At 36.0% G+C, this 24,168-nt stretch overlaps 2 protein-coding genes across 2 annotated transcripts; one reads left to right on the forward strand and one right to left on the reverse strand.

The window, feature by feature from the left end:
- Positions 1-2,051: 2,051 nt before the first annotated feature.
- LOC123812679 (olfactory receptor 6C2-like) lies at positions 2,052-2,987 on the reverse strand. Its single transcript, XM_045829472.1, has one exon. It carries the CDS (start codon positions 2,985-2,987, stop codon positions 2,052-2,054), a length of 936 nt encoding a protein of 311 aa, XP_045685428.1.
- A 19,136-nt stretch (positions 2,988-22,123) lies between these two features.
- Positions 22,124-23,065, forward strand: LOC123812746 (olfactory receptor 6C2-like). Its single transcript, XM_045829582.1, has one exon. It carries the CDS (start codon positions 22,124-22,126, stop codon positions 23,063-23,065), a length of 942 nt encoding a protein of 313 aa, XP_045685538.1.
- The last annotated feature ends 1,103 nt before the right edge of the window (positions 23,066-24,168 follow it).

Below are 24,168 nucleotides of genomic sequence, written 5' to 3' on the forward strand. Positions count from 1 at the left end.
CTGTATTTCTATACTACATGTTTTAATCCACTTATCAGTTGATAGATATTTAGGCTGTTTCTACATCTTAGTTGTTGTGAACGGTGCTGCAATGAACATGGGAATACAGGTATCTCTTTAATGTCTTGATTGTAATTTATTTGGACAACTCCTGGAAGTGCAATTGCTGGATCATACGGTAGTTTTATATTTAATTTTTGAATAAACTGAGTGACTTTTAAATTTAAATATTAAGGAAAAAAGTGTGAGTTAACAAAGAATGATGAAACTATTTTGATGGAGAAACTATGTATGGAGAAGACTAGGCACAAACATAGAGGGGAAATGTAGAATCAAATTTCTGGAGCCTCAAGCGTAGTAAGATGGGGGAGATAGTTACAGATGATGAACTGTATGAAATTCTTTTTTTGTGAGGAAATGTGGTAAAGAATTCATGTCCTTCCAAAGTATAACTTTTCATATAAAAGATGCAATATCTTTACTACTACTTTTAATATTCCTTTTGAAAACGGTTCTGTTTTAGTGTCATTCTGTGTTGACATTTCAGTATATGTGTCTACATCTGGCAGAGTTTTTGCAATACCAAAATATTTAAATTCCTCAAAGTAGTTATTATCTATTTTCACCATTTTCCTTTAACTTCATGTATTTTTGGAGAAAAACTTATTTAAAATTTTGGTTATTAGTAATTTGATATATGATGCAAGTCTTATCATTTTTAAGTTTTAGTATTGTTACTGGAACCTTGGTTCTTTCCACCAATGCAGTAAAAAAATTACAGATCAGTGAGATGGAAGTAGATGAGTAAGAGTTTTATTAATATGTCCTCAAGAAAGAGAATGCTCCTGACAAGAGTAGAGAGTGGTGAGAAAGGCTTACATAGAAGAAACAACAGGAGAGCCTAGGCTGGGCTGCCTTAACTCACTGGGAAGTCAGAGAAAAGGGGCCTTCGGAACTAGTTAGGGGATTAGCCTGGGTCAAGTTGCCATCTGCCCATTGCCTTAGAGTTTAAGAGACATGTGTCTGCGAGGAAAGAGGGGGTTCGGGAGACGGAAAAGGAAAATGGCCTTGGCTGCTCTCCCTAGAGAGAGAGTGCTAGCAGATCCTTTGTCTTGAGGTTTTTATGTCCTTCTTGCAGGTGAAAATCTTAGGTTAGGTCTCAGGGGAGGGTTTCAGTAGAATATTCATCAGTTCTCCAGGTGCACCCTTTCAGAGTCATGGTCTCCACTGATTGGTCAAGGCCAGGGCAGGGAACTTTAGTTATTACAGCAGGTCCTGGAGTTGCCCACCTGGTTTTGCTGCTTTTCTGGGCCTGGAGCTGAAATACAGCTGAGGCTGAGATGTTATCTCTAGGGAGGTGACCTTTGTATCCGACTGTAAATTGCTCAGCCATGAGTTTAGCTATCTGTCTCAATTTCCCTATTCCACTTGCCAAGGAATTTTCCTAGGTTTTGCTATCCTGTTTCAGTAATTTAGATGTTTTCCTTAATTTGAGGTCTGTAATTTCCTTTTATGAAAAAAAAAACTATTTTAGTACAAGTTAACCATTTTGCTTTATTTTATGTAGAATTGGTTTTATTTACCCTTGAGGATATATGGGAATAAGTTTTTGCTAGTTTGTTGACCCATCTCAGTTTTTAGTGCTTAAAAGAGTACCAGTCCCAAAGAAAGTGCCCAATACATATTTATTCAATGACTCAATCAATAAATCATTCAAAAGGTTTGGATTGGATGAAACACTGGTGACCATTACTTATTCTTTTGTTGGTAAATGTAAAGATTTGCTAACCTATGAATTTCTCTTGATATTTCTGATTTGGATATATACTTCTGTTTTACTTTTTAATTTTTATTTTTGGGTATTCTTAATTTGAAGGTGAGGATTGAAAGTTAAAAAGCTGTTAATAAGCTTGTGTATAGAAGGATCTTAAAAGAAGCTTGTGAGAAAGACACCACTAGATCAGGATGAACGAGAGAGTTTTGAATAAATTAACCTGACTAGAGAATTTGGTAGGTTCATTTTATGTGTGTTTATTTGGCTTCACATTCTCTTATTTTTTGGAAAATACCACAATTCTTTTGATGGAGTTACTGAAGGCTTGTTTTACTTGCTTGTTTCTCAAGGAGTAAATGAAAGGATTCAGCGCTGGAGCAATGGAAGTAGTGAGCACTGTCACACCCTTGTTAATGGCCACCGATTCCTTTGCTGAAGGTTTGATGTAGATGAAGATGCAACTGCCATAAGTGATTGAAACCACAATCATGTGGGAAGAACAGGTGGAAAAGGCCTTTTTCCTTTGCTGAACAGAAGGGAATCTAAAAATTGTTTTGATGATATAAATGTAGGACAGTACTACACACATAAGTGTCATAATGAGGGTCAGCACAGCGCAAATTATCACGGTCTGCTCCATGAACCAAGTATTTGAACAAGAAATTTTCAGGAGGGGAGATGCATCACAGATAAAATGATCAATGACATTAGAATCACAAAATTCCAGATTTAGGCCTAGACTCAGTGGGGGGATTATAATGAATAGACCAGCAACCCAACAACAAAAGACAAGTCTTCTGCAGACTGTGCTACTCATGATTGTCACATAATGTAGGGGTTTGCAGATGGCTACATAGCGGTCATAGGACATGGCGGCTAGGAGAAAAAATTCAGTTACACCAAAGAGGTCAGTAAAAAATACCTGGCTGGCACAAGCATTATAGGTAATGACTTTGTCACCTGTTGCTATGTTATACAAGTATCTAGGAATACAGGCAGTTGTGAATGAGATCTCCAAGAAGGAGAAATTTTGTAGGAAATAGTACATGGCGGTTTTAAGATGAGAATCCAGTAACATAAGGGAGATGATAGTCAGGTTCCCAGTTATGCTCAGCATGTAGGTGAGAAAGAAAAAGATAAAAATCAGAACCTGCAGCTGAAGGTCATCTGTCAGTCCCAGCAGAATGAATGTGGTCACAGTACTGTTTCTCATTGCTGATATTTGACTTCTGTTAAATCTGCACATAACATTGAAATATTTTATTGTAGATTATTTTAAAATTATGAAATCTATCTTATTCAGGTTTAAAAAATTCATTATTTAAAATATACTTACAATTTAAATGCATATTCTGTAAAGGACTACTTTTGACTTTTACGGGAGCAAAATGTCATGACTTTCAAGAATTCTGTTTAGTGTATTTGTTTGACACTTTGTTCCATGAAGATTTAATATATATTAGACAACTTGGGTTCTCTATGCACCCTTTTTTAGTCACTTGAAGTTCTAACTCTATAATGAAAGAATTTTGTTTCTATTTTTGTTTATTGCATACTTGTGTGTTTCTCTCCCAAATACCTCTAAACTCTGTCATGCATGCATACATATTTTTTCAGCTCTCTCCTTGACATTACCTCCTTCTACAGCTTATCTGTCCCTAAGCAATCACTTATAATTCAGGGCGGTACACAATATGAACTATCTTAATGTACAGTATACTTATGCACAATCTACATTCATACTTTTATGAAGTTCTCTGATAAACTTCAAAGATATTATAGATGGTATGTTTTTGTGTCCCTCTTACCTGTCTGCTGTTTTTTTCTTCATGCCTTTTCACTTCTCACCATACTGATATTACCTCTGTATTTTCATCCATTTCTATTTTTAAAAACATCATCTTTCAAGTGATTATTACTAAATCTCTATTTTTATTTTGCAGTAGTCCTTTCTGATTTTCAGATGCAAACTGACATATCTATCTGAGCATTACAAATGGATTTTGAATCTTTATGTCACAAACGCAACTGATGATCTTCTCTATCCTTCTTCCTCCCCCTCCACTTAATGTGATCATTTCAATAAAAATAATACATGTAGACATATTTATTGAGTGCATTTGTGTGACAGGTATTTTAGTAAATATTTCTCACAAAACATCTGTTTGCTGTCCTTAACACACTGTAATAACTTCTATTTTTCTATTGGTTTTCAACTTCATCTTTAAACTGTCTGGAAAGTTACCTAGGAGTCTGATAACTATTTTATCTCTAATCCTTGTCACTGTTTCCCATGGGAAACAACGTTTGCTACTATTTTAACATGTAAGAAATAACTAACTTGTGGGGATCATAAATGTGTTTCTTTGTCACCATATGTTGTCAACTGTTCTATAAATGTTTCTAAATGAATTTATCTGCATATATTTTCCAGATACCTATGGAGCTATTTTTCTTTCTTTTTGGAATTATAATTCAAAGCACTTTGATATAACTTTGGGTACACAGTGCAATACATAGATGATGTAGCATAGAATTGTACACTTAAACCTATATAGTTTTATTAACCAATATCACCTCAATAAATTTAATTTAAAAAGAGCTAGCTCCTTTTGTCTTGAGCTGGCTAAGGAACTTGAGGCTGGTTATGTAACCAAAATGTATTTTAATCTTAAAAGTGTGGAATTTGGGTTAAAAATTATTGAATTTTAAAAATAATTTTCTATGTTAGAATCTGTTGTTGAATTTTTTTCTTTTGTTTTCAAAAAGGGTCAACTTTCCTGATTTTGTTTATCACCTTCACAGCAAATAAGGAGCAACTGCCTTCTCTTTGCTATATGTTCCAATAAAATTCTGTAGATGCAATTTTTTTCCATTGAGGGTTTCTATCTGGAAGATGTTAAATCCAGAGCATATGGACTTTTTTGATTCTGAGTTTGTGTTAATAGCTTTTTCACAGATTGTTTTAAGACATTGGCAATTATGTTAGTAGGGACTCAAATATTTTTACTTTAAAATTAATGTCCTAAGGTTAGACTTTCCCAAAACAAGAGTGAACTATGAAAAGTTTCTCCTGGAGACCACAATTTATTTGTATGTGTATGCACTTTATTGTGTCAACTAATGTATTGCTTTACTGATGTGGGACAGGGTCAGCTCTGATTATCTAGTAGAGAATGCAGTTAAGGCCTCTGGGCTGCAGTACTCAACATAAGGAAGATGAACTAAACTAGGCTCATGGTTTGCCTGACAAAACACATTAAGGCAATTGGAGATACATTCAATGACTATATTAGATCAAATTGAGATTGAGGACAAAGATTTCTGCTCTCCATCTACTATCTTCAACCCTCTTTCTGATCTCTCGGGCAACACATGCATCATCTCACTAAGTAAATTTACTCAGCCTTGTCACCATGGACTATTATTCCATGCTTTACAAACATTGGGTTGTTTTCTTTCTAAGGTATCACCAAGCATAATAAAACAAGTTTAAAAAATAATTCACAGTGAAATATGACTAATTGTTTCAAAAGACATGTTTGAAATGAGGACAGAAATCTCTACTGAGGTGATGCAAATCAGTCAGTGTGTCATTCTTTTGGGAGTCTAAGAAGTATTCTTACACAATTAGATGAATATATATCTCACTTTTAATGTAAGGTTGATGATATAGGTAATATATTTCTGAATAGATATCCAAATTTAATCCTTTTAAATGCCAAGATATTTTTGTGCATAAAAATTTCCAAGTAGATGACATTTATATATCCAAAGAAACTTCATTCTAAAACAGTAAAGACATGTATTCTTCACCAATATAGAAATTATCACTTACATCTTCAATTTTAAAACAATAGCATAATAAAGTATGTTTTCACAAGCATAATAAAACCCAATAGAAATCCACACAAAACTAAATATAATTAAAATGGCAAATTTTATCTCACTTACTATTATGACTGTCAACCATAGTTTCTGTTGGTTGTTGAAACACATGAAATCTTAAAACTCCTAAATTCAAAATGATAGTTGGAAATTTTCATATCAACTTTGGGCCACTTTCGCTTGTGAATCCACTGTTATATTCACAGCAACTCTAAGTAAGATACATATACTTCTCAGAAGTATCCATCTTCAACCAATTACATGGAAATCCTTTCTGTACTATTTTAATGACCTTCAAAAAATACAAATATCAAGTGTGGTGGGAAAATGGAGACAACTGTACTTGAACAACAATAAAAAAAGAAAAAGGTCAGGTAATAATAATAATCTAATATGAGGGTTGTGGAATGTCAGGAATCTTCTCCAGTTATAGGAAAGTTGTTGCAAGGGCTATGGGCTCAGGGCTGTGAGCACATTTACTATATCTCGTTTGGCATTTGCTTTATTTGATGAAAATTCAACTAAATGAATAAACAAAGAGTCCCTGGTGACCCTAGAACAAAGCCACTAATGAATCTTCTGTGTAATAAAATTGGGGTGAAAAAGTATGCCACCGTGGCTTCTTCAGATACAGTATCCTTGGAGATTGGAGGATGCAACCACAGAAAAAGGTGGACAATCAAAGAATCTGGTTATAAAACACAAATTTAGTTCCTTTTGACTATTACAGAACATAAACTAAGACTTACTATATGGAAGGATCATAAAGAAATCTCATTTATCATTTACTCATTTGTTATTTGGATAACACTATATTTGGGAAATTTTACTTTGACAAGAAAAAGGAAAAATATGTAAAATTTAACCCATCCTGTTTAATTATAGTATCAAACTTTCAAGGTTTTCTATTCAGATATATTAAGACACTTATGGGTACTAATTAAAATAACAACATAATATGTATAACTGGATATATATATCAATATTCTTAAACTTCTAAGCATGTCATCATATTTATGTTTAATATCTTGATGTTTCATCAGACCTAAAATTTAATATACTATATATTCATATTTAAAATTTTTCACACTCCTATGGTTTCTTTATGACAAAGGAACCAACATATAGAATAGGGCAAGGACAGTCTCTTCAATAAGTGATGTTGGGAAAACTGAATTGCCACATGTAAAAAATGCAACGGGGCCTCTCATGCAATACACAAAAATAAACTTGAAGTAGGTTAAAAACTTGAATGTGAGACCTGAAACCTTCACACTCCCAGAATACATGGGGAGTAAGTTCCTTAATATGGGTCTTGGCAATGACATTTTGAATTTGACACCAAAGGAAAGGCAACAAAGATGAACAAGTGGGACTAAACGAACTAAAAAGCTTCTGCACAGCAAAGGAAAACATCCACAAGATGAAAAGGCAACCTACCAAATGGGAGAAATATTTTTCAATTATATACCTGATAAGGAGTTAATATTCAAAATATATAAAGAACTCAAACTGTAATGGGGTAGGTTGGAACAGATACTGTTGGAAAGTAGGGAACCCCAATTCAGGCAAGGGACCCCGGATCAGACAAAAGCCAGTGCCTCCTCATTAGAATGGAGGGAGTTGCAAATGTGCTGGTTAGGAAGTGCCCAAGGTGGCAGATTAAAATGGTAATCAAAGGGCTGTGCCTTCCTGAAGGGTAGGGCTGTGGAAGGAGGCTGTTGCCTGGAGCAAACTGTGAACAAAAGCAATGTGGCTGTGCTAAGTTCCAGCAGTTGAGCCACTCATGATATGGGGGTTGGGGAAGTTCATATGGTGGCTGCTGGGCCAATGCCCCACCCCAGACAGATGCTTGTGTGCCTGTGTGTGGCTGGGAAATTTTGCCCTTACTAAAAATGATATCTATATCCCCATGCCCATTATAGCATTATTCATAGCAACCAAACTGTGGAAAAAACCTAAGCAGTCATCAATTGTGAATGAATAAAAAATGTGATATATACATGCAATGAAATATTAGTCAGCTATCAGCTATCAGCCAAAAAGTGGGTCAAAGATGCTGGGAAGCTGACAAAATGGCAGACACTGACACAGCTTTATACAAAAACTGGATGTTCAGTCATACAGGGATTTCTGGGCTGAGTTTAAACCTGGAGCATTCTGGGAAACATGAGGTTTTTTTCCCCTTCCCTTAGTTAGTCCAGTCAGCCACAGGAAGTCTGAGATCCTGAGACCAGTGGATCCCTGGAGACTGTGTGGTCTGGAAACTTCAGCACCTCAGCACCCCTCTTGCATAGAAGGTGGTGGCAGTGCTGGCTGTGTGGTGGGACTCTGCCCAGCCAGGTGCACACAGACTCATGAGAGATGCTTGGTGCTGAACTGTGATTGGGAATGCTGAGCTGCAGACTTCTGAATTCCTTGAAGGATGGTACTTTTAAGTGGCATACAAGGTCTTTCTAGAAGGTATCCAGACACGTAATATGAAAAATAGAGACATTTACTAAAGAACATATAAGATACAAGACACATTGTACATAGGACAATGATGCCTTAGTTCCCTTCAAAGTAGGCACTTTGGGAATTCACACAGTTCTCCCAGTTGCCATCAGCTGCCCCATCGTATTTTCCTGAATCTCATGGACAGTCTGAAGTCTCTTCCATTTTAAAGGTGTTTTTAGTTTTGGGAAAAGCCAGAAGTTTCAGGGCATGCAATCTAGGCTGTAGTGGGGCTGAGTCACCTGGGTGATTTGATATTTCACCAAAAAACCCTGCATAAGATGTAATTCATGAATGAGTGCCTTGAGATGAAGGTGCCAATCACCAGATGCCCATAGCTGTAACCTTCTGAATCATCTGAATATTTTCTGTGGAGGAATGCCGAAGCTTAATGTACAATTTGATGAAGATTCATTGTTCTACTCACCTAGTCATTTTGAATGCAACAGCCACACTGTCACACATGCTCACTCAATGGCATCTACATCCACCACTGACTAGTATAATGAAGGTGTCATTGTTCATGCATGTGCATTACTGTCCACTCTCCTTGGCTGCCAGGTTATATCAATGTTGCACAAACTGTTCTATTATGTTAACAACTTTTTATAGACAGACCTCATATTCTGAAACTGTTCTGGCTTGGCAGATGTTGGCAAAGTTATTTGTTTTTGGGTGTTTTAAAGAGAGTGGGACTTAATAGCAGAAATCTGCCATTATTCTAAAACTGTGTAGCCTTTAAATAAACAACCCCTTTCCTTTTTCACCAAACTGTTATCTCTAGAGTTATGCCTCTTGGTGGCATGCAATTGAACCCCAAGAAAACAACTGAACAGCAAAAAACTAAATTCAATTAAAAAATGGGCAGACAAGCTGAATAGATATTTTCTAAAGATGGCATACAAATGACCAACAGGCATAAGGAAAATGTGCTCAACATCACTAATCATCAGGGTAATGCAAATCAAAACCATAATGAGACATCATCTCACAACTGTTAAATAGGATATCATCAAAAAGACAAGAGAACAAGTGTTGGTGAGGATGTGGGGAAAAGGTAATCCTTGTGCACTGTTCGTAGGAATGTAAATTGGTGCAGCTACTGGGCAAGACAATATGGAGGATCTTCAAGAATATAAAAATAGCACTGCTTCATGAGGTGTATATCCAAAAGAAATGAAAACAAGAACATCAAAGAGATATCTGTATTCTCATGTCTATTGTAGCATTATTTGCAGCAACCAGGTTGTGGTTACCTTGGGCCTCTTGAATAATCCAGAATAATCTCATTTTAAGATACCTAACTTTATCACATCTATCAAGTCCCTTTTGCCATGTAAGGTAATATTCACTGGTTCCAGGGATTAGGACATCTTTGGGGTGTGGGTTATTGAGCACACTGCATGTGAGTAGAATTGTTCAAGAGGAACAGAGTCAAGTTACATAGCTACTGGTAGGTAGAGCTTATGATAGCCCATGTTTTGCTTGAGCGGGTGGGAATAATTTAGAGTTTAGAACAGGTTAATTTACTATCTCTAAATATTTTGTTTGATCAAATTTTTATTTTCAGTAGAGACTAAATGGCCAATGTAGTTTTTAGAGTTACCAATAATAGGTGATTTATTCAATGTAATGATATATTATAGTAGTTGTTTCAAAAGAACATGAATTTTGAGAAATCATGTCAAGATTTATTCAATGTCTCATCAGGTAGATATAATGGGCTGTTTATGGGAAGGAGAAGAATAGGAAATGGCAGTGACCTGACACTAAGTTTATCCTTAGGAAAAGGCCTTTATTTCACCCCCCTCCATTTTGAATGTCTGAATTAACTATGCTTTCTTCTTTGCTTATAGTGTACTAGTGTTGCTTCTTCTATTCTTTGTGCATTTGGTAAGTGTTCAGGCTTTTCATCCCTCAAGTCAGAGTGACCAATGTAAATTCAGTCATCTGATAGTTTAATTTCTATATAATTAATCCCACCAAAATAGAACTGGTAGTGCAATTCTGGTATGGATTGCAATTATAAAGTTTATAATGTAGGAATTTTTGCAAAGAGTTATGAGAGAAACTGGAAAAATCATTTACAATGAAATCTTAGATGTGTGAAAATCAAAATTAGTAGTCAATCAAATGAAAGCTTACCCACCTGACACTTCCATAGTCATTCCCCACTCCATTGTCCATATCCATGGATCCTTCATATATGCTTTTGACTAATTTTTTCACCTTCTTTCAAACAGTCCCCACCCTCCTCCTCCCTATACAACTGTCAGTCTATTCCATGAATCTATGCCTCTGCTTCTATTTTTCTCATTAGTTTATTTTGTTCATTAGAGTCCTCTTATAAGTGAGATTATATTGTATTTGTCTTTCATTGACCGGCTTGTTTCACTTAGCCAGTTCCACCCATGCTGTCACAAAAGGTAGGAATTCCGTCTTTCTTCTACTGCATAGTATTCCACTGTGCAGATGTAGCACAGTTTTTTAACCCACTCATCTGCTGATGGGCACTTAGACTGTTTCCAAATCTTGGTATTGTACATAGTGCTGCTTTGAATATAGGGGTGCATATATTCTTTTGAATTGGTGTTTTGAGGATTCTTAGGATATATTCCCAGCACTGGAATTGCTGGGTTCAAAGACAGTTCCATTTTTACTTTTTTGAGGAAACTCTATACTGTTTTCCAAGTGGCTGCATGAGTCTGCATTCCCACCAAGAGTGCTTCAGATTTCCCTTTTCTCCACAGGGAAAACTTGTCTGTTGATTTACTGATGGTAGCAATTCTGACAGGTGTGAGGTAGTAACTCATTGAGGTTTTAATTTGCATTTCTCTGATGATTAATGAAGTTGAGTATTTTTAAAATTTTATGTGTCTATTGGCCTTCTCTCCTCTTTGGAGAAATTTCTATTCAGGTCCTTTGCTCATTTCTTAATTGGGTTGTCTTTCTGGTATTGAGTCATATTAACTCTTTGCATATTTTGGAGACTAAACCCTTGTATATTTTGTCTGATGTATCATTGATAAATATGTCCTCCCATAAAGTCAGTTCCTTTTTCATTTTGATGATGGTTTCTTAAGCCATGTAGAAGCTTTTTAATATGACGTGGCCATATTTGTTTATTTTTTCCTTTATTTCCCTTGCCCTAGGAGATATATTGCCAAAATATTACTACATGGGATATCTGAAATTCAGTGCTTATGTTTTCTGCTAGGACCTTTATGGTATCATGACTTATATTTAAGTCTTTATACATTATGAGTTTATTCTCGTGTATGGTGTGAGTGGGTCTAATTTCATTTTTTTTGCATGTACCAGTCCAGGTCTGCCAACACCATCTATTTTACCATTTATTAAATAGGCTATCTTTACTCTATTGTGTGCTCATGTCCTGTCAAATGTTAATTGAACATAGAAACCTGGGTTTATTTCTGGGCTCTCTATTCCATTCCATTAACCTATGTGTCTGTTTTTATGTCACTATCAGACTGTTTAGATTACAGTGGCCTTGCAGTATAGTTTGATGTCAGGTATTGTGATCCCTCCAACCTTCATCTTCTTCTCAAGATTGCTAAGGCTATTTGGAGACGTTTTTAGTTTCATATAAATTTTTGGAGTATTTGTTCTAGACTGCAAAATATGTCATTGGTATTTTAATAGGAATTTCATTGCATCTGTAGATTGCTCTGGATAGTATGGACATTTTAATGATGTTAATTATCCTAACTCATGAACATAGTATGTGCTTCCACTTACTTTTATCTTCCTCAATTTGTTTCTTCAGTGTTCTATAATTGTCCAAGTGCTTGGTTACATTTGCTTCTTAGCTACTTTATTTTTATTTTTGTTACAATAGTTATTGGGTTTTTTCTTAGTTTCTCTTTCTGATAGTTCATAGTTGATATACAAAACTGCCACCAGTTTCTGGATATTGACTTTGTATCCTGCTACTTTGCCAAATTCACTTATTAGGTTGAGTAGTTTTTTTAGTGGAATCTATAAGGTTTTCTATGTGCACTATCATGTTGTCTGTGAATAATGACAATTTTACTTCCTTCTTTCTAATTTGTATGACTTTTATTTTTGTTTCTTGTCTGAGTGCTCTGGTTAGGATTTCTAGTACTATGTTGTATAAGAGTGGTAAAAGTGGACACCCTTCTCATTTTCTGACCTTAAAAGCAACTCTTAGTTTTTGCCCATTGAATATGATGTTGGCAGTAAGTTTTTCATATATGGCCTTTATTATGTTGAGGTATGGTCACTCTGTTCCCACTTTTCTGCAAGCTTTTATCATAAACAGATGCTGGATTTTTATCAAATGCTTTCCCGGCATCTATAGATATGATCTTGTAATTTTTGTCCTTTCTTTTGTTTATGTGATGTATCACATCTATTCATTTGTGAATATTTTACCATCCTTGCAACCCAGGAATAAGTCCCCACTTGACATTATTTATAATCTTTTTGATGTACTGCTGGATTTTGTTGCTAATATTTTGTTGAGGATTGTAGCCTCCAATTTCATCAGGATTATTGGCTTATAATTTTCTTTGTTGTGTCTTTTCAGTCTAATTAGATTCAACACAATTGTTATCAAAATAGCAATGGTGTTTTTCACAGAACTAGAACAAATAATCCAAAAGTTTATATGGAACCACAAGAAACCCCAAATATCCTCAGCAATCTGAGAAAGAAGAACAAAGTTGAAGGTATCATGCTACCTGATATCAAACACAAAGCTATAGTAATTAAAACACATGTAAGTGGAATGACAACGGAGATATAGACCAATGGAACAAAATGGAAAGCTCAGAAAAACCTCATGCCTATATGGTCAATTAATATATGACAAAACAGCCACAAACATAGCATGGAGTAAAGACAATCTATTCAATAAATGGTGTTGGGAAACTGGACAGATACACGTGAAATGATGAAACCAGATCATCTTCATTATTCTTGTATGTACAAGAATAAACTCAAAGTAGTTTAAAGACTTAAATGTAAAATTTAAAACCACAAAACTCCTAGAAGGCAACATAAGCAGTAAATATCTGACATTTCTCTTAGCATTATTTTTTCTGACATATCTCCTTGGGCAAGAGAAACAAACAGACAAAAATAAACAAATTGGGCTACATCAAACTCAAAACTTTTGTACAGAAAAACCCATAAACAAATTAAAAGAAAACCTACTGAATGGGAGACAAAATCTGCCAATGATATATCTGATAAAGAATTAATATCCAAAATGTATAAAGAATCCATACAAGTAAACACCAGAAAAAACAAACCATCTAATTAAAAGACAGGCAGAGAACCTGAATAGATACTTCTTCAAAAAGGACATATGGATGGCCAATAGACATACAGATGACCAATAAACATAAGAAAAGAGGACTTCCAGCCAAGATGGAGGCATAGGTAGACACACTGTGCCTCCTTGCACAACCAAAAGAAGGAAAAAACAATTTAAAAACGAAAAATAACCAGAACTGACAGAAAATCAAACTGTATGGAAGTCTGACAACCAAGAAGTTAAAGAAGAAACATCCATCCGGACTGGTAGGAGCGGCGGAGATACTCAGTTGGGCAGAGGGGACTTGCAGCAAAGGGGTTGTGGAGGACTGGGGCAGGCAATGTAGTGACTAGTGGATCCAGCAAAACAGTGGATTGTTGAGTGGGGTGGGTGAGGCAGCAGCTGGTGGACCTGCAAAGCGGTGGCTGGTGGAGCAGGAGATCCCACATTCATGTTGGATAAACCAGGATGAACACGAAGGGAGCAAGACAGACCTCACAACCTGAGGTCCCAATGCAGAGAAATAAAGCCTCAAACCACTGATTGAAAACACCTGTGGGGGTTGAGGTGGCAGTGGGAGAAACTCCCAGCCTCACAGGTGAGTTAGTTGGAGAGATCCATAGGGTCCTAGAAGGTACATAAGCCAACCCATCCGGGAATCAGCACGAGAGGGGCCCACTTTGCTTGTGGGCAGCAGGGAAAGTGACTGAAATCCAGCAGAGAGCAGAGCAAGTGTCATTGTTTCCTCTCAGACCCCTTCCCCACATATAGCATCACAAAGCAGTGATTGTGGGTTGTGCTGCCCTGGTAAACACCTAAGGCTCCGCCCCTTATACATAGCAGGTGTGCCAAAACAAAAACAAAATGGCCCAAATGAAAGAACAGATCAAAGCTCCAGAAAAAATGCAACTAAGCAACAAAGAGATAGCCAACATATGAGATGCACAGTTCAAACACTGGTGATCAGGATGCTCATAGGACTGATTGAATTTGGTCACAAATTAGCTGAAAAAATGAGGACTAGGCTAAGTGAAAAAACAAAAGGAAAATGTACAGGGAACCAATAGTGATGGGAAGGAAACTGGGACTCTAATCAATGGTGTGGACCAGAAGGAAGAAACATTCAACTAGAAAAGAAGGAAGAAACAAGAATTCAAAAAAATTAGGAGAGGCTTAGGAACCTCCAGGACATCTTGAAACATTCCAACATCCAAATTATAGGGGTATCAGAAGAAGAGGAAGAGCAACAAGTGGAAAAGTTATTTGAACAAATAATGAAGGAGAACTTCCCCATTCTGGCAAAGGAAATAGACTTCCAGGAAGTCCAGGAAATCCAGGAAGCTCAGAGAGTCCCAAAGAAGTTGGACCCAAAGAGGAACACACCAAGGCACATCAGAATTACATTAGCCAAGATTAATGATAAGGAGAGAATCTTAAAAGCATCAGGAGAAAAGGAGGCAGTTACCTACAAAGGAGTTCCCATCAGACTGTCATCTGATTTCTCAAAAGACCATACAGGCAAGAAGGGGCTGTAAAGAAGTATTTCAAGTCATGAAAGGCAAGGACCTACATCCAAGATTGCTCTATCCAGCAAAGCTTTCATTTAGAATGGAAGGGCAGATAAAGTGCTTCCCAGATAAGGTCAAGTTAAAGGAGTTCATCATCACCAAGCCCTTATTACTTGCAATGTTAAAGGGATTTATCTAAGAAAAAAAGATAAAAAATATGAACAGTAAAATGACAGCAAACTCACAGTTAATAAAAACCACACCAAAAACAAAAACAAAAGCAAACTAAGCAAACAACTAGAACAGGAGCAGAACCACAGAAATGGAGATCACATGGAGGGTTATCAACAGGGGAGTGAGAGGGGGAAAGAGTGGGGAAAGATAGAGAGACAAGTAGCATAAATAGTAGGAAGAAGATAGACAGGCGGAAGTTAAGAATAGTATAGGAAAGGTAGAAGCCAAAGAACTTATAGGTATGACCCATGGACAGGAACTACATTGGGGGAATATGGGTGGGAGGGGGTGTGCAGGACAACGGGTATAAAGGTGGGGAAATGGGACAATTGTAATAGCATAATCAATAAAATATATTAAAAATATATGAAAAGATGCTCAATGTCACAAATCATTGGAGAAATGAAAATTAAAACCACAATGAGATACTACCTCACATCCATCAAAATGGCTATCATTGATAAATCAGCAAAAGAGGATGTGGAGAAAAGAGGACCCTAGTGCACTGTGGGTGCCAATGCAGATTGGTTCAGCCACTATACAAATAGTATGGAGCTTTCTCCAAAAATTTAAAATAGAACTACTTTATGACCCAGCAATCCCAATTCTGGGTATATATACAAAGAAATCCAAAATACTAATTAAAAAAATGTGCACCCCTATGTTCAGTGCACCATTATTTACAATAGCCAAGATATGGAAGCAAACCAAGTCCACATTAATAGACAAGTTGATAAAGGAGAGGTGATACATGTATACAATGGACTATTACTTAGCCATACAAATGAATAAAATCTCACTATTTGTGACAGCATAAATGGAACTAGAGGTTATTATGCTAATTGTAATAAATCAGAGAAAGACAAATGCCATAGAATTTTATTTATATGCAGAATCTAAAGAAAAAATAAATAAAGAAACAAAATAGAAACTAACTCATAGATACAGAGAAAAAACTGATGGCTGACAGGGGAGGAGGATTGGGAGGCTGGGTCTCCCAGCCTGAAGGAATTAAGGAGTACAAATTGATAGTTAAAAAATTGTCATAGGGATGTAAAGTACAACATAGAGAATATAGTCAATAATATTATAATAACTGTGTATGGTGCCAGGAGGGTACCTGAAATACCAGGGAGATCACTTTGTAAAGTGTATGGTTGTCTAACCAGTATGCTGAAACATATACAATAATATAGAATGTCAAAAATAAAATAAATGTTTAAAAGTTACCCATATATATAACCTACAAACCAACTAACCATTCCTCTTTAGTCCAAGATATTTACCCAAGAGAAATGAAAGCATATTTCCCTACAAATCTAGTGTATAGCTGTTCATAGGAGCATTATATGTCATAGTCACACACTGGAAAGACCTTATAGGTCCATTCAACACTGGAATCTATTCAAAAGTATAAAGGGATGAACTATTGGCACACATCAAAACAGGGATGAATCTTAAATTCATACTCAGTGTAAGAAGCCAGAGTGGGGGGGAACAATCTTGCATTATTGTATTTACTGAAACTTGTGCAGGAAACAAACTAATCTGTAGAGACAGACTACTTATTCATGGTAGCCTGAGGAATGGAGGTGTGCAGAAGGAGGGTGCAAGGGTTTGCAAAGGTGTGCAAGGACATATTTGGGGGGGGTGATGGACACATTCACTCTTTTGATGGTGTTAATGTTTTCACAGTAGTGTTTATATGTCCAAACTTATCAAATTGTACACTGTTAATATGTGCAGTTTATTTTATTTTTCCTTCAATAAAGGCATTAAGAAAAGAAAATGAATTAAATAACTCTATACTTGTCCTGTTGTCTCCAAGGACCCTGGAGCCAAGGCAGCATTTGTTAGTTATTTTGTTGTGCCAAAGGAAATTACTCGAAAGATTCATTAATGACTCTTGAGTGTAAATCACCAAGGACTTTTTGTTTATTCATTTATTTCTAAGTAGAGCAAACTAAAAAAAATAGTTAGGGTTGGTACAGTACAAACCTCCATGCCTGTCTGGAGACATTGAAATCCCAACTCTTTCAAAAGAAAGGAGAGGAAGAGAGTTTCTGGCATTCCACTTTGAGATGATCTTTTCCTCTCCTAAATATTAAAATATATAAGAAAATATTTCTTAGTCCTTTCATTAAAAAAATCAACCAATTTGTTGGAGACCACAATATCAGAGAACTTTCTACATGTTCAGAGAAATGCCATATTCAGTGTGAACATGAGAAGAACCTACCACTTCCAACTATGTGCCTTTAAGAATTGCTATTTTTAAACTACTTAAGGACATTATGATTGACTGACAGAAAAGTAAGTATAACAGATTTTGTAACATTAGTAATATTTCCCTTTTTGAAACTTTGGCTATAGTTTTCTCTGAGGGAAAAAGATTTCACCTGCCCACATTGAAATCAGATATATGAGTTATAAGATATTTTATAAAGCCCTCAAAATATATGATATAACTTCATAGTAAATATGTGATAATATAAGAATATCCATAATATGAGAAATATCCATAAATTACATCAGCTATCTTATTGACCTCAAATTGTAAAATTACAACACCCACTGTGTATGTGTGTTTGTGTATCTCTTCATGACTCCAAAAAGATTGGCTACAGTTATATCACTCATCAAAAGTCTCTGATTCTTTTTAAAGAATTATTGAAATATAAAAAGAAGTCAGTTGGTTATAAGTCATTGTCAATTAATTTATTGAATTCTGTTTTGTAATACTTTGTAATATCTTGTCAGAAAAATTTTGAACATCAAGTAATGCCCTTAGCATGTTGAGCTGAGTAAGGTTACATAGTGATGCATGAATGGCCTGAAAGACAAGGAGAAGGGATGACAGAAAAGTCAGTAGACTGCAGCAACCACTCTTCACTACTTTTGAATTTAATCTAATATGTTGAATATGTGCCAGAATTCCCTAGTAGGGATCTACTTTTCAGGTAAACCATGACTGCATGTCAGCACTTCTTTCCTAGGCAGGTGACTACTACTCTGTGGATGTAACAGTATAAATTAGGCAAATCATAAGGTGTGGCTGTGTGTTGACCTCAAGATGAATAAAATACAATAAAAACCAATGAAAAGTAACTTTTTACAAATAAATTGTGGTTTTGAAAGGAATTTTCTTCATTCATTGATATGGAATTACAAGCATTGAAACACTGATTGAAAGCTAAAACTATTCAAGCACCCACCCCCCCGCCCCCGCCCATGCAATTAATTCTGATGCATGAGACAAATGACTGTGGGGCAGCTTTTTGCATAAACTCAGCATCAAAACCCCATGACCTCTGGATTTAACACTGCATTAATAAATAACAGTGAGGGTGGAAACACACTATCAATAAAACATTCAATAACTTTTTTGAAAAACCAAGGAAAGAAGAGAAGGCAACTATGATTTTTGTCACAATTGTAAAGACTACTTCACAAAGTGACTTAATAAAAAATAGCTTTTCTTAAAAAAAGCAAAAAAACCCACAAAATTTTCTAGTTATGATTCAGAGATTTAGAAAATTTAATAAGCATGTTCAGTATCACAGCATTATGAATTTAAGTCAAAATATGAAGAAATCACTGTATGTGTGCTTTGAGATGTACAAAGGGGAACCCCCAAAAGCTAGAATTTATTTATTAAAAAATGTATATTTATTCTTACATATTTTATCTTTAGTCCACCTATTGAGACATTTTCCACTGCTCAAAACAGTTTTGAATTCCTAAAATGCATTTTGATGCCTTTTAGTGTTTCTGCCATTGTTTGTTTCACTTCTTCCACATTGACAAACATTTCCCTTTGAAGACTTTTTTTTTAACCAGAGGAAACAAAAAAAATGTTGCTTCAACAAGATCAGGTGAATAAGGAGGGTAGGGCATGGGATCATGGTGTTTATGGTCAAAAACTGCTGAACACTCAGCAGGGTGTGGGCAGGTGCACTGGTAAATCACCCATAGTGAAAAGGGCAAACATCTTGAAAGAGTCTTCAAAAAAAAATTTCACTGAAGCCAAAAGCAGCCTCTAATGACAAACAGCAGCTGGTACACTGATACAGATGGGTTTCTACAACACTCACCTAGCAGGGGAAGCCTGTACTACAAGGGGTCTGCCTGCCCTCCAAAAGATAATTTCAGTTTGGGGGGATTCTCTCTTAAATTTATTCAGAAAATTTTTTAGACATTGACAGTGTATGTGGAAATGTGTTACTTGTTGCTGTCACAGTGCGAAAAACATGATCCCAACAAAGATGTTCTCTGGATAAACCCTAACATTGTGGCAAGTTTTGTTTGTTATGGGACACAGGAGAGGGTATAGGCTAGGACAGTCATCAGAATTGCAGAAAACTTCCTAGGGGAAAACAGTGCTTTCCAATGAAAATTGCTGATTAGGTTTGCTCAATTAAGACTGAGAATGTGGGAAAGGATATAAAGAGAATTGCTCACCATAAAAACTGGCACAGAATGCATGGTTCACAGATGGAAACAGCGAGTGAGCAAAACAAGAGGGGAGATGGCATACCACGTGGAAGGTCATGACTTTTGTTTCAAGCACATTGAAATGGACATGCCTGTGATCTGTGCAAGCAGATATGTTGGGGCAGAGGTTCAATTTATAAGTAGATATATTTTGGTAGTTAATTTCATATGTAAGTCAGAAACAATCAATTACTAGAAAGAAATTTAGTATTTATTAAGTGATAGGTGTTATTTAAAATAGTGGGAACTGTGGAGAAAACAGTGAGACTGTATATTTAGAGGTGAAAAGGAAATAATAAGTCCAAGGAATCAAAACAGGTCAAAAGATAACAAAGATCATGTGTGTAATTTTTAAGTTAATTTATGAAAATATTTCATAAATATAAATGCAAAAAATTGTGTTTACAATAGTATATCCTGCACAATAGCTTCCACACTGATAGAGAAATGTAGAAGGAAGACAAGGGAGGGAAGATATATGCTGCTGTCTTGTGTATAAGCCTTAGCATTGCTCAAAGGAGAAAATCGCATAACAGAAGGAAAAAATCTGAGGTGCCATGTTTGGAGCTGGGGCTACTGCTGGCAACATTCCTCCTTCACCCCCAGGATGCCCTCCCAGTGCTGCTCAGCTGGCAGTCATGCAGGGAGCCAATGCCCTCTTAAGTCAGCAGAAGGGGAACTGTTTCATGGGAGGCACAGATGGTGGCTATAGCATCTGGTGAGGAACCAAGGCCTCCTCTGTGCCAGGAAAGACATCACATACCTTCAGCACTTCTCACAATGTAACTGCTTTATTTATATTAACCTGAAGTTGCAGTTTAAGACACATGTTGATGGGGTGTCTTCCTGGTGCCCAAACTTTCATGCACTTTTCAAACTTAATAAGGAACCATGTAATGGTAGCAGTACCTCTCGAAAGCACTTGGGGGTAGGGGAGGTGCCTATTCATAAAATGAATGTGGGCGAAGCAGCCCTAAGGATCTTCCTTTAATTCCTCTGGAGTAATACTGTACCATACTGGTCTTTGCTTTTAGTAATAAAACATCAAATCAGGTTTGGAGGGAACTTTGATCTCCCTAAGAATTAAAGTTGCCAAATTATTCTGATTCATCTTTAATCTCCTTTAAGTCTTTGATTTATATGACTTGTTATAAATGCATTAGTTGTCTGCCTTTTCTTTTCCATCCTTGTCCCACATCCCACCCTTAGCCCATCCTTCATTCCCTCCCGCCATCTCCACTGAATCAAGGGTGCAGGACAGAAAGCCAGTCAGACTAGTTTCCTTCTCTCCTTGCACTTTTCCCCACTTGTCATCTTTTAACTAGTCTTTCTCAAGGGTCCTCTGAAACCCCCTCTGTGCCCAAGCACAGACTCCATTACTTCTGCTTAGCAATTCCATCTCCTCAGGCAAAAGATGAGGGTACCTTCGGACCCTACTCCTAGGTTGCCTCTTCATACATGAACCAAATCCAAATTTGCTTTGGTGCCAGAAAAAGTGAGCTTGTTTGAACAATACACAGTAACAAAAACTGTACTGTTAACAACAGTTTGTTTACAATGTGTGCTGGGGCAGGGGGCAATGAGGAGGATGAATTTCATAAGCTTAATACTTTAGAGCCAAAATTAAGGGGAATTTTCAGATAAAAAATTGGTCACCATTTATTGTCTGAGTGTCAATGCAGCCACCCGTGGCTCCCAGGAATTCCTCAGCTGGGTTAATGGGGTCCTGTTGTGAACGCCTCACTGCAAAATGACTCGAGTATAGTGAAATCTCATTAGGGTTAAGACTATTTCAGGGATCCTTAATACTTTAACTTTTCAGCAATTGGAGTTAATTTTATTTTATAATTTCAGTTCATCTAAATTGTGTTCCGTACATGTGATGTTTGACTGTACCATTGACTGTTGTGGAAGTTCAGAGTTGTATGTCTCTCTCTACACTGTGGTGCACTTGTGGATTTTTTATACTAAAAATGTTGAATGAAGACTATTTTGAGGATTTGGAAAAAAAGGAAAATATCTTATTATGAAGCTAGAGAAGAGACTTTAATTTCTGGTAAGATTCTACAGAGCGAGTCCAAATTATATATCGCACATTTGGACAAGGACCAAATTGTTAACTAAAAACATAACTTAAATAATGTATTTTATTCTTTTACTTAGCTCTGAATAAGAACAAATTTGGGAGGAGCCAAATGACACTTTCATTACCCATGAAATCATGCCACATTAGCAAATACATCCAATATCCATAGAAGATTCAAAATATAATATGAATAAAGAAACAAAATATAATATGAAATATAGTAAAGGTTACTAGAGCTGATTAAATTAAATTAATTAAAGTTACATTTTATATAGATATGTGACCTATATATTAATCTATCTTAATTATTGGGCATACAGATTGGACAGAAGTAATCAGTGATGAAAAACTATACAGTAACAACATTCATTCTGCTGGGACTGACAGAAGACCCTCAGCTGCAAGTTCTGATTTTTATCTTTCTATTTTTCACCTACATGCTGAGTGTCACTGGAAACCTGACCATCATCACACTCACCTCTGTGGATCCCCACCTTAAGACACCCATGTACGTTTTTTTGCAAAATTTCTCCTTCTTAGAGATCTCATTCACGTCTGCCTGTATTCCCAGATACTTGTATAACATAGCAACAGGTGACAAGGTCATTACCTACAATGCTTGTGTCATCCAAGTATTTTTTACCGACCTCTTCGGTGTAACTGAATTTTTCCTCCTAGCTGCCATGTCCTATGACCGCTATGTGGCCATCTGCAAGCCCCTGCACTATGTGACCATCATGAGCAGCAAAGTCTGCAGGAGACTCACTTTTTCCTGTTGGTTGGCTGGATTGTTGGTCATAACCTCCCCACTTAGTCTGGGGCTAAATCTGAAATTCTGTGATTTGAATGTCATTGATCATTTTCTCTGTGATGCTGCTCCTCTTCTGAAGATATCATGTTCAGACACATGGTTCATGGAACAAAGTGTTTTAATCTGTGCTGTGCTGACCCTCACTTTGACTCTCACGTGTGTAGTTCTATCCTATAGTTACATTATTAATACAATTTTAGGATTTCCATCTGCCCAGCAAAGAAAAAAGGCCTTTTCCACCTGTTCTTCACATATGATTGTGGTTTCCATCACCTATGGTGCATGCATGTTCATCTTTATGAATCCTACAGCAAAGGAAGAGGTCACTATTAATAAAGTGGTTTCACTGCTCATTTCCTCTATTTCACCTATGTTAAACCCTTTTATTTATACACTGAGAAATAAGCAAGTGAAGAAAGCCTTCAATGACTTGATAAAAAGAATTGCATCATTCTTAAGTAAAATAAACTAGCAGTCAATAAATAAAGTTAAAATAAAAGATGAATGGCTGCTAAACCTTTCCACTGGAGTTTATAATTTTTTTACTGTTTAATAATCTATATTTCAGTTACATTATGTTTCTCAGTCCTCTTTAGTTTTGCTTACATTGTACCTTAATTGACTTGTTTGTTTCCTTTGTTTTTTTCTCAACCTCTTGTAGGAGATTTGTCTCAGTAAAAAAAAAATGACAGTGTACTTCTCATACATTCATTTGTAGATAATTATAACCCCATATAATTAGATTCTATGATATAGTAAAAACCATGATTTAGTTTTCCATAAACTGGTAGAATAATACTAGTGATTACTGTATTTTCATGTACATAAAATATTATACTATAAAATTTCAAGGTGAATTGTAATTTTATGATAAAATATTGAATAGGATGAATGCTAGCATAATGTAATGATACAAGGAACAATAGAGAGAAAAGATAATAGCACCTTTAGTAGTCTAGGCAATTACACTAAATAAGAATAACATACTATATAAAACCTCACAAATATTCTTTTGACTATATAGCTAAAAGTAAAGGTTAAAATTTGGACAATGACATGGTATCAGAGTTACAAATTTATCAGAAATGAAGATGAAAAATCCCATATGTGATCTGTGGATTGCCAGGAAAGCAAAGAATAGAGGATGCAGAGGAGGAGCCAGTTGTTGAATTATGGGTTACAGGGAACTGTTTTAAATGTCCATATGGAGATGGGAGATGAAGTGTCACAATCAAAGTGGTGAAAGCACATGAAACTAAAAGAATAGCATAAAGTCAAAACTTTAAAAGTATTATGTAGGGGGAAAACTGCCCACTTTTGTGAAAGACAACAATTTTCTCTAAGACATTTTTCTGTCACTTCTTGAGCTATGAGCTATGAATAAGGGGGTGGGGACAGTTATATTCCTCTGCTTTTGCAGTACAAATTCTATTTTTTAATTTACCAATATTAAATATAAACAATTAAATGGTGAATCTGAATGTAACTTTTTGGAAGTTAAGAAATATGTAAACAGTCAGATAGCCACACTTCATAATAATTCATATAAAGCATAAAAAGCTGTACACAAAAGAA

Source organism: Phyllostomus hastatus, unplaced genomic scaffold (assembly GCF_019186645.2).
Source record: "Phyllostomus hastatus isolate PE091 unplaced genomic scaffold, TTU_PhHast_1.1 phas_scaffold_93, whole genome shotgun sequence".
NCBI classification, from domain to species: Eukaryota; Metazoa; Chordata; class Mammalia; order Chiroptera; family Phyllostomidae; genus Phyllostomus; species Phyllostomus hastatus.

What these genes read in the sequence shown, in the direction of transcription:
- LOC123812746 (XM_045829582.1), top strand. Translation starts at nt 22,124, where the DNA reads ATGAAAAACTATACAGTAACAACATTCATTCTGCTGGGACTGACAGAA.
- LOC123812679 (XM_045829472.1), bottom strand. Translation starts at nt 2,987, where the DNA reads ATGAGAAACAGTACTGTGACCACATTCATTCTGCTGGGACTGACAGAT.